This window comes from Podarcis liolepis (assembly GCF_965112155.1).
Source record: "Podarcis liolepis genome assembly, chromosome: 13".
NCBI classification, from domain to species: Eukaryota; Metazoa; Chordata; class Lepidosauria; order Squamata; family Lacertidae; genus Podarcis; species Podarcis liolepis.
The window spans coordinates 27,749,881-27,762,924 of record NC_139573.1 but is presented as its reverse complement, the minus strand read 5'-3'; the positions used below and the strand labels follow the sequence as shown (position 1 = coordinate 27,762,924).

The following is a 13,044-nucleotide window of genomic DNA, read 5'->3' as shown; positions in this document are numbered from 1 at the left end:
TTTTTGTCCCTCTAAAGCACTGCAATGGTACCTTGGGTTAAGTACTTAATTCGTTCCGGAGGTCTGTTCTTAACCTGAAACTGTTCTTAACCTGAAGCACCACTTTAGCTAATGGGGCCTCCTGCTGCCGCCGCGCCGCTGGAGCACGACTTCTGTTCTTATCCTGAAGCAAAGTTCTTAACCTGAAGCACTATTTCTGGGTTAGTGGAGTCTGTAACCTGAAGCGTATGTAACCCGAGGTACCACTGTACTGCCTACTCTGACAGCGAGTCTTCAGGTGTGGTTTGCTAGGACTTTGCTTTCGGACTTCCCCAAACAATTGCAGAAACATTTGTAGCATTTATGAAAGCCATACTTCCTTTGGATCCCAGCACACAGTTGCATAGCATGAATCACATTACAGAAATGACATAACGTGTTGGTCTAGAAAAACAACACCAAAGGGATTCTGCTGGTTTACCTCCCACCTTGCTGCCCAGTCTCCCTGACAGAGCTGGTCTCAGGTGGTGTTGGGGGCTTCTAGACTGCTGGCTTTGGGGTGACTCAGGACCTAGTGGCAGTGGAGGCAGCAAAGAAGATTGCATTCTCGCTATACCATCAGAACTTGCCCAGGTAGTGCAAGGCCTTTTACAGCCTGGCCAGAAGGAGGTGGTGGAACAGAGGGCAGCTCACTGTGACTTGTTTGCAAAGCATTATGGAGAACAAAATCACTTGCATCCACCAGGATCTTGACTCTGCTATTATAGCAGATTAATCTCAAGCGGTTGGCTTTGTTCTTGTTGCTCTTATTATGAATTTTCCATTTTCATCTTGTATTTTTTATGCTGTGAACTGCCCTCAGATCACTGGATGACAGGTGGTATGGACATTTGATAAATAATAATAATGCAGGGAGTTGGGGCACCCTGAGCCATGAATTCTCCATGCAGGCTAGGGCTGATGGGAACTAAAGTCCAACAACGTCTAGGCTGGGGGGGGGTCTTAGACCCCTCGCCCTTGCAAAGCACGTTTCTGCACGGTAAAACAACTTCCTTTCTTAATCTCTAGAGCCTAGACGCTTGTGCCGAGCATTTCCACGAGGCAATTCTGAGGTCTCTACACGGGAGAGGGAACAATAGATCGACCTTTTTCATTATCTGAACAGGGGATTTCTGAGTAAACACAGAAACCCACATTTAATTCCCCTCGCCTCGAAGCTATTCATTGATACCAATGCAGAGATTAATTTTTAAAAAAACACCCCCCCCCCAACTGAAAGAGGACGAATTCCTGCATGTGGCGCTATCGCCACATTGTTCCATTGTTCTGCCATATAGACAACCCTCACTTCCGGCCGCACTCCCCCTAAAAATAAGTAAATGTGGGGAATATTTAAATGTGGTTTCTCGATGGGGACCCGGAAAGGATACAGGAAAATGGTGAGATTGCCTTCTCTGCCCTTTTCTAACTCTGGCGCGATAACAGGCTCTATTAGAAAACGGCCGGCTGTGTTTGACTCTCTAGCCGTTCCCTTCCCCCTGTGTCTATGGTTCCTTCGCTGTCCGGCTTCCTCTTCCGCCCTCCCTCCGCGTGATCCTGACGCGAGAACCCTGCCCTATGACGTAAACTCGGCCAAGGCGGAAGAAGAAGGGGAAGAAATAACAAGGACTGGAAAGGAGGGGACTGAGGCTGCTGCTACTGCTTTTGTTGTTGCTGTTGGGTAAGGGGCTGCTTCCCTTTTCTGGATTATTATGGGGAGGGGGTGTCCTGTCCTTTTCCGGGAGAGGGATTGGGAAAGCCCGCAGGGCTCGGGGAGAGGGAAGCTGTGCTGATGGTGTCGGGTGTGGGGCAGCTGGTGGATTTAGGATTTAAGTGAGAGGATTGGGTGCCTTATGTGGGGCTCTTCTTCCCCACCCTCGCTTATTTCCTGTTGTATTAACATAGTATATTATAGTACAATTATATGTAATGATGTGTGTGTGTGTGTGAGAGAGAGAGAGAGAGAGAGAGATATTTACGATTGAATTATTATTATTATTATTATTATTATTATTATTATTATTATTATTAATACTCCTGCCTATCTTGCTGGGTTTCCCCACCCATTCTGGGCGGCTTCCAACAAAAGATTAAAACACATTAAAACATCAGTCATTAAAAACGTCCCTAAACAGGGCTGCCTTCAGATGCCTTTTAAATGTCAGATACCGTATTTTTCGCTCTATAAGACGCACCAGACCACAAGACGCACCTAGTTTTTGGAGGAGGAAAACAAGAAAAAAAATATTTCTTAATCTCAGAAGCCAGAACAGCAAGAGGGATCGCTATGCAGTGAAAGCAGTGATCCCTCTTGCTGTTCTGGCTTCTGGGATAGCTGCGCAGCCTGCATTCACTCCATAAGACGCACACACATTTCCCCTTACTTTTTAGGAGGGAAAAAGTGAGTCTTATAGAGCAAAAAATACGGTAGTTGTTTATTTCGTTGACATCTGATGGGAGGGTATTCCACAGGGTGGGCGCCACTACCAAGAAGGCCCTCGATATAACTTTTCTGGTTGTCCCAGAGTCACACAAAGTAAAAGTTAGCAAATGCCCCTCCTTTCAGGCCGGTATATCTTACCACATTATCCCATGAGTTGACATTTAGTAATTATTTTACAGTGCTGCCCTTTTCCTTTTTACTCTCCTCTCCCTCCCTTGCCAGGAGTTTATCGCTTTCCTCACAATGTAGATTTTCTACAGTCAAATCTCGTAGATGCTGTCACCCTCTGTTGTGGTGGTCAGATAGTCTACCATAAGCCTTTTATTTATTTTTTTGGTATTTGCATGCTTTGGGTGCCATGGCAGAAAGACAACATATAGATGCAATAAACAAATGAACAAACAAACAAATAAGTGTGGTATTACAGTAAAGAGTGCGTGGATTAGGGTGCAGAATATTTTTCAGACTGGGGGGTGGGCACATTCCCTTCTGTGCAATCAGTGATGGGTGAGGTCAGAGGCAAAACTGGTCAGAGCAACAGAAGTAAAGTTTACCTTTGTACAGTAGGCTATTATCTACACATGCTCCTCCTATCTGTCCTTCATCTTGGCAAGCATGAGGCATTATCAGAGATCAAGGACGCATTCCAGTCAGGTGAAAACACTCAAGGAAGGTGTAAAATATGGCCAGGAAAGTTGGTATTTGTGATCTTGGGAGAGGGATGTGTGGCTGTGGAGGAGCTGTGGCCTGGTGATGGTCCTTAGGGCTAGCTAGAGATGCCCTAGGGGCCACATTTGGGCCTCAGACCTGAGTTCCTCCACCCCTAGTATCAACCAACCTCCCTCCATCCGACAGCATAAAATACTGAACAGCAGAGCTCTGTCAGTTTGTTGGTGGTCTCAGTGGAGCTTAATGACAGGAACTCCTTGGCCAGGTTTCATACCTGTCGAAATCATTGTCTGTTTTTCACTCCTGTTTCTATTCTGGGAGAATCCTCTCTTGGGTAGCTTTTATAAGGAAGTTTAGTTGCTTTTGATCCTTGAATGGGAGACACATTAATGTATAAATTTACATGAAAGTGGTAGCAGTAATATGCTCAACATAAATACTTCAAAATGCCTTCCAGGTCTTGTTTATGGGTTTTCTTTTATATTTTTATATTAGAGTCATTAATAGGGTCATTTTATATTTTTATATTAGAGTCATTAATAGGGTCATTTTATATTTTTATATTAGAGTCATTATATTTTAATATTAGAGTCATTAATAGACCTTTATCCCCTTGTCCCTCCCCTTTAATAATTGAAGAATCACATTCAGAGCCAAAAATGCTTTACAGGGTAATTAATTTTTGTTAGTTATGCAGTCTATATGAATGTGATGCTAATGCAGAAGCTCTGTATGAGTATGAAAGAGATGAAGATCTCCAGGCTGGTTGCCAAGTGACTCTCTTCCATGCCTGGCTTGTCTCTTCGGCAGCATCAGTCCTGTGCCCCTATCATTCTGTTTAGGTATGTATTCATTTTGGATTTGTATCACTGATCTGCAGGTAACAGTAGACTGACAGAAAGAAGTCACACACAGAAAGAAGGAAGAAAGAAGTAAAGGAGGGTGTTTTGTGTGTACAGTTTGCCTCTGAGATACCTCGTTTCCTTTCCTCTCCAAATCTCTACTGCCGAATTTGCCCTGGGCTTTCCCAGATTGTGGCATGTGTCTGTAGACATTAAGGAAGCCAACCCCTACCTTCCTTGCTCCACCCCTTGATTTACACCTCTCTTGGTCATACTAGAGAGTGGCAAAGAGACACAATGGAGGGCCATGCTGTGTTGTGTGTAGTAGCCAGTTAAAATAATAAAGTTGAATAATGCATTAAAAGGACACCCTACATTTTAACCTTGCTAAGACTCTGCTCAACTAAAGTTATTTTACAGCTTTCTACCAAAATATACCATGATTCAGCTACCAGTAAATCTTCAGGGAACAAAATTTTGTAACTAGCTGCGGGTTACAAAAGAAACTTTTGGATAATCATGGAGGTCAGAGGGTAGTGGTTTCTTAGATATGTTTGGTACATGAACCATGTTATGGGATTTACCACCAATAGACTTTTGTAAGGGTAGGCATAGGGATCTTGTGTGTGGCATTTCTGAACATTTGTTGTAGTCAGGCTTCCTCAAACTCGGCCCTCGAGATGTTTTTGGCCTACAATTCCCATGATCCCTAGCTAGCAGGACCAGTGGTCAGGAATGATGGGAATTGTAGTCTCAAAACATCGGGAGGGCCGAGTTTGAGGAAGCCTTTTCCTCACATTGCTTGGTGGGCCTCTGGCCCAGCTAACTGCAGCATTGTGATGCTAGCATTGTGATGTCACACAGGCTGTGTCTTGGGCTCTGCCACTAACCTTGAGTTAGTAGCCTACAGCCTATGGCAGACAGAAGTTTGCTCAAAAATATGCCTGTGCTTTACTCCAGAAGTTCAGTATGCTGTCAGTGGCTGTTCAAAACATCAGATTGTGCTTTGGAACCGGGTAAGGCTGGCTGATACTGGGCATCTGCTCATGCCTAGAAGAGTGTTCCCTTTTTGTTTTTCTGCTTGCTTTCTAGAAGTTACAGTCTGTTTATTTGGTTCTTTCATTCCACGCCCCTTCATTCAATTCCTGAAGTTTCTATTATGTGCGCACAGCAGCAGATAGCTGGTGCTGGGATGCGAGATTTGGAGAGTGTTAATATGATTGGTTGATTCAAACTGATATTTATTATTTTATTTTAATTGGAAGATGTCACCCTGTAGGACAACATCTTGTCTGAGTGGCTTATAAAATTAAAACATAATTCCACATCAAACTACGTAGCAGGTGCTTAGGTGTTTGTCATTATTATATTGAGTATTGGTAAGCAGTAAATGACAGCAGCACCAAAAACTGAAATGGGTCAAAAACGGGTCAGAAACAGGGGTCAGTAAGCCCCTGTTGACTCAAGCCTGTTAGCAAAGCATGATCAAAACAAAAAAGGGGGGAGGAGTGTATTTGCTCCTTTCAGAAAGGTGTAAGGTCAAATCACCCATAGCTTGCTTTCTCTCTGCGATATTTTCATAGTCAGATATATCTTTCAGCCCTCGCTCTCTGGGCTTTTCTCAGTTCCCAGTATAATATGTTTATCATTAGGCTCTAGTAGTCGTTCCCCTCGTAACCCATTATTCCTCTTTTTAGTGGCCATCTAGTGGTCAGAGTTCACTTTCGCTCTTACCACAAAGCACTTCATAAGGATAGATGTATGTATCTGTCTCAAGTCTCTCATCATCTGACTCTCTGCCTTGACAATTGTAGGCTGACTCATCTTCTGCCACAATGGATATGCTGTTCGGACGCCGGAAAACCCCGGAAGAGATGCTCCGGCAAAACCAACGGGCTCTGAACCGTGCCATGCGAGAGCTGGACCGAGAACGGCAGAAGTTGGAAACCCAAGAGAAGAAAATAATTGCTGACATCAAGAAGATGGCTAAACAGGGGCAGATGGTGAGCTTGGAAGTGCAGATGTGCCATCGGAGGGCAACCCTTATCTCCATCTCTAACTTGTTTCTCTAACCCCAGGATGCAGTGAAGATCATGGCGAAAGACCTGGTGAGGACAAGGCGCTACGTCAAGAAGTTCATCATGATGCGGGCTAATATCCAGGCAGTGTCCCTCAAGATACAGACCCTCAAGTCTAACAACTCCATGGCTCAAGCAATGAAAGGTGTCACCAAAGCCATGGCTACTATGAACAGACAGGTGGGTTGTCTCCAAGCCAGTCCAGCTAGGAGTCTGCAGTGCCAAGAGAGATAGAGAGAAAGTCCACTTGAGGGGGCCATAGCCTGGTTCTGGAGCACCTTCTTTGCATGCAGAAGGTGCCAGGTTCCATCTTTGGTATTTCCAGCATAAAGGATCCCAGGTAGCAGAGGATGGGAAAGGCCTCTCTTCCTGAGACCCCTGGGAGCTGCTGACAGAGTAGACAATATTTGACTATATGGACAAATAGTCTGGCCTGAGAAAAGACAGCTCCCTGTTTCTTGCAACAGGATGTGCAGTAAGACAGACTTTCTTAAAATGGGGTGTCCTTGGTGGACACATGATGGGAGGATGTCAAGGGTGAGAATCGGCTGTGGGTGCCTAGCAGAAAACAACAAGTGGAAAGGCCTTTTTCAAAAGCTCCTGAATCGTCACAGGATGGGAAAAGATGTTTCTAATGACCTAGACGGGGCACAGTTCTTCTTTTCTCAGTTTCCTTAGCTTACTTCTCCCAGACAACAACAGCATCTGGAGCAGTTGACTTACCTGCACTAAGGGAGGATTCACAGACTGGATGTAAGGAGTTCTGGGCTGTTTATTCTGTTGTCTCTAATTATTGCTTCTTTAGAAATGAAAATTCAATCTGCCTCTTTCTTGGTAAGAAAGACAGCTTTCCATATTTAGTGATGTGATTGTGCTCCTACAAGTTCTTAAACCTACTATGGCTTCCACCTGTGTGGAAGACAGATAACTCCCTCTGTCTCTTTCTGGGATGCTGTAACAACAGGCTTCATGGGTTTCTTTCAGCTCAAGTTGCCGCAAATCCAGAAGATCATGATGGAGTTTGAGAAACAGTCAGAGATCATGGACATGAAGGAGGAGATGATGAATGATGCCATTGATGATGCCATGGGAGATGAAGAAGATGAAGAAGAAAGGTGTGTATACGATGGGGGACAGTTATGGGTCCATAAGCAAAGACAGTGGGGAGTGGGCGCCTCTGTGTCCCCATTGCTGCTTAGCTCTTAACTTCTGTAGGTAGCTTAGGTTTTGGAATGACACTTCTCCTTGGTCACATGAAGGCAGCAGCTTCCACACCAGTATTCCTGCTAAACCTCTATGAAATCTGGGCTTGCCCACTCTGATTTCTTGATGAGGTTCCTGCAAAGGGTGTGTGCATGGGGTAATTGAGAGAGAGGTTATTGGTGCTGCTGCTGCCACCATCACTGAATGGTGAACATTGAAGGGAACAACGGAATGAGTTTGAGATCATTCAGATCATCTGTGCCATGTTAATCAAATGGAGAAGGAAGTGGGGATGAGTCTACTTGTCTTTTTCACTCTGTTTCATTTCTGGCCATCATCAGTTAGAGAGCAACTGCTTTACTTTGTGCATTCTAGAACTCTGTTTTGTATTCTAGAAGCTGTGCATTCTAGAACTCTTGTTTTCTATTGTGTAGGTTTCCTATGAGTTCTAGAACCCTGATTTTCCAAGGTTCTGAAATGCATCAGGTGTCTGCATGAGTAGAGAGGGCTCTGTACTAGAGCAGTCACCCTCTAGCTTGTGGAGCACCACTGTGAATGCGACGGAGGGTGGGGTGAGTTGCACCCCTGGTTGCACCCTTGCTTCCTTCTCTACAACATCATCCTTTAAGGGCAAGCACCTCAATAGGGATATTATCCATGAGAAATACCGTATTTTTCGCACCATAGGGCGCACCGGACCATAGGGCGCACCCAGTTTTTAGGGGGGGGAATTCAAGAACCCCCCCCCGCAGCCCCAAAGAGCAGCGTACAGGCTGCACACAACCTCTCCCTGCCGGAGGGGTTGCGTGCAGCTATGGAACAAGCCAAGGCAGCAAGCGGGATGGATTCTGCTCGCTGTTTTGGCTTCCCCTTTAGCCCCGTGCAGCCTCTCCTTGGCGGAGGGGTTGCGCGCAGCTATGGATCAAGCCAAGGCAGCGAGCGGGTTGGATTCTGCTCGCTGTTTTGGCTTCCCCTTTAGCCCTGTTCAGCCTCTCCTTGGCGGAGGGGTTGTGCAGGGCTTTCCTGGCTTTCCTGGGAGGTGGGGGAATTCCCCCACCTCCCGCAAAACCGGCAGAAGCCGCGCGCACTTTAAAAGGGCTGCACGGCTTCTCCTGGCTTTCCTGGGAGGTGGGGGGATTCCCTCACCTCTCGCAAAAGCCCGCAGAAGCCGCACAATCCCTTTAAAGAGATCGCGGCTTCTCCTGGCTTTTCTGGGAGGTGGGAGAAGGGACTGATGCCGCCAGTCAGTCCCTTCTCTCTCCTGTGGAAAAGCCCGCAAGAGCGCACGGAGCTTGTGTGCAGCTCTTGGGGGCTTTTCCCGCCTGCCTCCCCCCTGCATTCATTCCATAGGACGCACACACATTTTCCCTTGCTTTTTAGGAGGGAAAAAGTGTGTCCTATGGTGCGAAAAATACGGTATATACTCTTTGCCCATGTGTGTGCATGCACACACAAATTTATTGTATGCTTGCATATTTGTTTGCGTAGCTGAGCAATACTCAAATGCAAGGGACATGGGCAGACTGCGGATAAGACATTTGAGGGTGGTTGGGAGCAGCAGAATCCCAGCTGCTGTATCCCTCCTACCTCTGTGCATAGCACAACAAGTGAAGCCCTGTTCACAATGAAACAAAATACATAACTTCACCCAAAATTTTACCAACAGTTGCTCCAGGGGGCAGGGCAGATAGGGGAGCAGGGAGAACAGGATGTGTAGACACAGATGCATCTTGAGGTCTCATGCTGTCTTACCCTTCCATTCACAGTGACGCTGTTGTCTCCCAGGTGCTGGATGAGTTAGGTCTGACGCTGACGGATGAGCTATCCAGTGAGTATCTGTGCATAGTGAACACAGGAGTGGAAGGAACAGTTTGGCAAAGGCAAGAGGCCACAACTCACATTGCCCTTGCAGACCAGTGCAGTTCCCAGACAGGGAAGATCAGGCCCGTTGGCAGGAGGGAAGGAGTGGAGTGGTCCTGTTTAGGACAATTGGGGAATGACCTTTTAACTTCATGCCTTGATGAGGAGCTTCATGCCTTGATGGCTAGGCTAGGCATTGGAGTCCAACAACATCTGGAAGGCCACACATTTCCCATTCCTCTTCTACAAGAATTTGCCTTACCTTCTGTAGGGAACAGAGTGCTGGACTTGATGGACCTTGTTGCAAAAGGCTTTGAAGGGGCCTCAGCATCCCTGATTTTGAGAGAAACGCACACACTGATGTTCTTGTTCAGATGAGTCAGAGAGCGCTTCTAACAGGGTTAGGATCAGCACTGCAGAAGTTGTGGGGTGCTTTTAATTTTCAATAGTAGGTCTGCTGCCACCACTTGACCCACATGCTTACGTTAGGCAGGGATACCAAGTCTGAGCAAGCAGAAACTGGACTGTTGTGAAATTTCTCTTGTTTAGCCCGGTAAGATATCAAGTCTCATTATTTACCTCTTAAAGCATGGATGGGTAACCTCTTGCCCTCCAGATACAGGGATGGTGGGTGTTGTAGTTCAACAACAACAACAGTTTTATTATATATATGCCACCCATCAGACTTCGTTGCTCTGGCCACTTTGGACAGCTCCCAACAAAATATTAAAAACACAATAAAACATCACACATTAAAAACTTGATATACAGGGCTGCAATACCTAGAGGGCTGCAAGTTCCCCATCCCTGGCTTAAAAACACCCTGTTAGTGATGTAGAACCCAGAAGGGACACAGACTGAAACATAGTAAGGAAATGAAACAATGTACATTAGAAATGAAAGAAGTTAGGTTAGTGACTTAAGAGTCTTTAACACCCTCCAGGTGTTGTTGAGCCGCACCATAAATTCACAGCCACTTATACTACCTTAGTGGTCATGGCTTCCCCCAGTGAATCCTGGGAACTGTAGTTTAAGGTTGCCCTGACAACTCTCCATACTTTTACGAACTACAGTTCTTATCTTAGGATCCTTTGGAGGAAGCCATGATTGTTAAAGTGGTAGAAGAGGTAATGTATGGAGTAGTTGTGACCTACATCTCTTGCATGCCTATGTAGTTCTACCCAGTGCCCAGGGTCCTTACTGGGTATGGGGTGGGTGCTAAGGGTGTGGCGAGAACTGGGGGAAGGGCGGGGAATGGCGTCCCTTCTGCCACCTCAGACTTTCCTCTTCTCCCTTCCAGACTTGCCTTCGACCGGCGGTTCTCTGAGCGTGGCGGCAGGGAAGAAAGCCGAAGCCTCCTCTGCAGCTCTTGCCGATGCAGATGCCGACCTGGAGGAGCGCCTCAAGAACCTGCGGCGGGACTAGCGGGCATGGAGCTTGGCTCTCCTCCCTCTGCCATCGCCTGGCTCTTTGAAACCCTCCTGGCGTTGGGATGATTTCTGCTGCGGCAGGGAGCAGGGCCTCACGGGCTCCTGAGGGGTGTGGCTGTGGGCAGCATGAGGGGTGGGAAAGGGTTCCATGGAGCTGTGTAGTTCTCTTGCTCCTCCCTCCCTTTCCTTTTTTTTAAAAAAGGACATTAAGCATCACTAGGTGAGGTCGTGGAGGCAAAGGGTTTTCTTTTTCCTGTATCTTGTCGGTGCCTCCATTCCACAAGCCTGGGTGGTTTGGAGACTCGGGCGAGCTCTCTTCTGAATGGTGGGGGAAAGTGTGTTTGACATCCCCAACTGTAACCCCTGCCCAGACCCTGATAATAATCCCCCCCCCCCTTGGTGGTGATGGTGAGACGAGAAGAGAAGCACCAGGCAGCACCTTGGCTGATAACCTCCTGCTCCCGCGAACGGGGAGAGAGACACTCCGGCACTTTTCCTGGCTTAAAAGCTTTATATACAGCCCTGCTCCCTGGTGTCAGGTGGGCGTTGCCATTGCGTCTGTCTGTCTCTTGTAATAAAGGTTGTAGATTTGTATTGAACGTTCCTGTGGCGTCTGCTCTTGCTCCCATGGTGGAGTGTCAGAGCTGGGAGGCCCAATAGTCTCAGTCAGGCATAGGCAAACTCGGCCCTCCAGATTTTTTGAGACTACAATTCCCATCATCCCTGGCCACCGGTTCTATTAGCTAAGGATGGTGGGAGTTGTAGTCCCAAAACATCTGGAGGGCCGAGTTTGCCTATGCCTGGTCTTGGCACTTCTGTTGGTGTGTACCTGGCTTTCTGACACAACCCATGACTTTTGGAGAAGGGTACATAGGTGTTGCATGCAGGGGATTATTGTAGGTTTTAGGTGCAGGCGTAGAGAGTTTTGGCCCTCCAGGTGTTGAGCCACAGCTCCCATCAGCCCAAGCAAGGAGGGCCAGTGGCTGGGATAACGGGAGTTAGAGTTTGGCAACATCTGGAAGGTGAAAGGTTCCTTGCCCCTGGTTTAGTGTGTTGACTATGTTTGCTTGCCTCTTAAACATGACCACAGGCGCTGGTTGTGGAGCAGCCGCCAAGTTCCACTCTACCCAGCCTGCCCATCACCTTGAAATTCTCAGAATGGACAACTTGAGTTGAAATGCAGCACTCTTGAATGTTTAGCAGGGCCCTGTGCCACCGACTTCAGCTATGGTGTGACTGGAATATTGTGGCACCCTGATTGTCTTTCGAATTGGAGAGGCTGGAAAGTATTCTGCAAACATGAAAATTGGCAAGAGGCAACTAAGACGAAAAGCCTGGACGTCACAAAGCTTTTGGAGCAATCCTGAGTGTGGGTCTGGATCAGATGGGGCAGGTTTCTAACTTGTCTGATTTGTGTTTGTAGTGTACCTGCCTTACGTCTTTCTACTTATTTATTCATGTCCTTGTGAATCAGACTTCGCGAGTTCTGTGATGGGATCCAGATTCTGAGGTGCGATAAGTTCTGCTAGTAAGCAAGAGTGCGAACCCAGCTTTGAAATCTCTGTGCCGCACTGGTAGAAGGGCTGTTGCTAGTATCTTGAGCAACAAATGTAAGAATCTGCATGGGCAAGTCTTACACCCTGAAACACGAATGCCCAAATCCTACACAAACCTAGGCCGCAGTGGCCCCTGGAGAAGTTACGTTTGCAACATGCTGTAGGTGGAGGAAGGAGCTGATCTCTTCCTATCCTTGAAATAAATGTGCAAAGCAGCCATGTGGGCTCAGTTGCCTCCCAGACTGGGCCACAGTGAGTGGCCCGGATACAGGCAAGAGAACGATCCCTTCAAAGGTGAGGGAGTGCACTGTGAAATATCCTTTTACACCCCCTTCCAGGTCAACACATTATTGTGTTGCATCAGCGTATGCAATTGTGCCTGATGTTTCCTTGCTAAATTGGCTGGTTGGGGCTGGATTAAAGAACCCCGGAAAGTAAAGGAAACTTAGAGATGGACTGAGTTTCTAATATTTGCACCACATTTTACTGGAAAAAGAGCTGCCCATTTTCTTTGATTAGATGGGCACTTAACTCCTGCAGGCTACACCAAGCCTGTTGAACCAAGGTCCACAGAGGCAGTTCCCCTTTTCTTGTTTTTGTTTTTTTTACTGGTTTGCCCCAGAAGTTTAGTTGAAATGTTTTCTGAAATCCGGATGCAAAGTTCTGTCTGCATGTGTGATGTCTAGGATTGGTTGTGGCGACAGCAGTGAGGAGAAGTAGAAATGGACCTCTTTCAGGGCTGGCTCAGCCGGGCACTTGAGGCAAGAAAGGATCATAAAGCACTTTTTCAAACTTTTCTTTTAAGGTGCTATATATAAATGATACATATTCGAAGCAGATACAGCAAAGACAGGGTCAACAACCTTCTGGGGGAGGCAGGGATTTCAAGGTGGGCTGGGAGTACCCTGATGTGGGTGGATTAAAGAGCAACGACTCGGTAACTAA

The 13,044-nt window shown here is 46.8% G+C and overlaps 1 protein-coding gene across 1 annotated transcript; it reads left to right on the top strand.

The window, feature by feature from the left end:
* Positions 1-5,807: 5,807 nt before the first annotated feature.
* CHMP2A (charged multivesicular body protein 2A) lies at positions 5,808-11,142 on the top strand (the record flags this gene model as incomplete). Its single annotated transcript, XM_083470711.1, has 5 exons — positions 5,808-5,975; positions 6,051-6,230; positions 7,035-7,165; positions 9,020-9,081; positions 10,414-11,142. The coding sequence occupies 5 exons, from the start codon at positions 5,808-5,810 to the stop codon at positions 10,536-10,538; spliced, it is 666 nt and encodes a 221-aa protein (XP_083326837.1). The 3' UTR covers positions 10,539-11,142.
* Between the last annotated feature and the right edge of the window lie 1,902 nt (positions 11,143-13,044).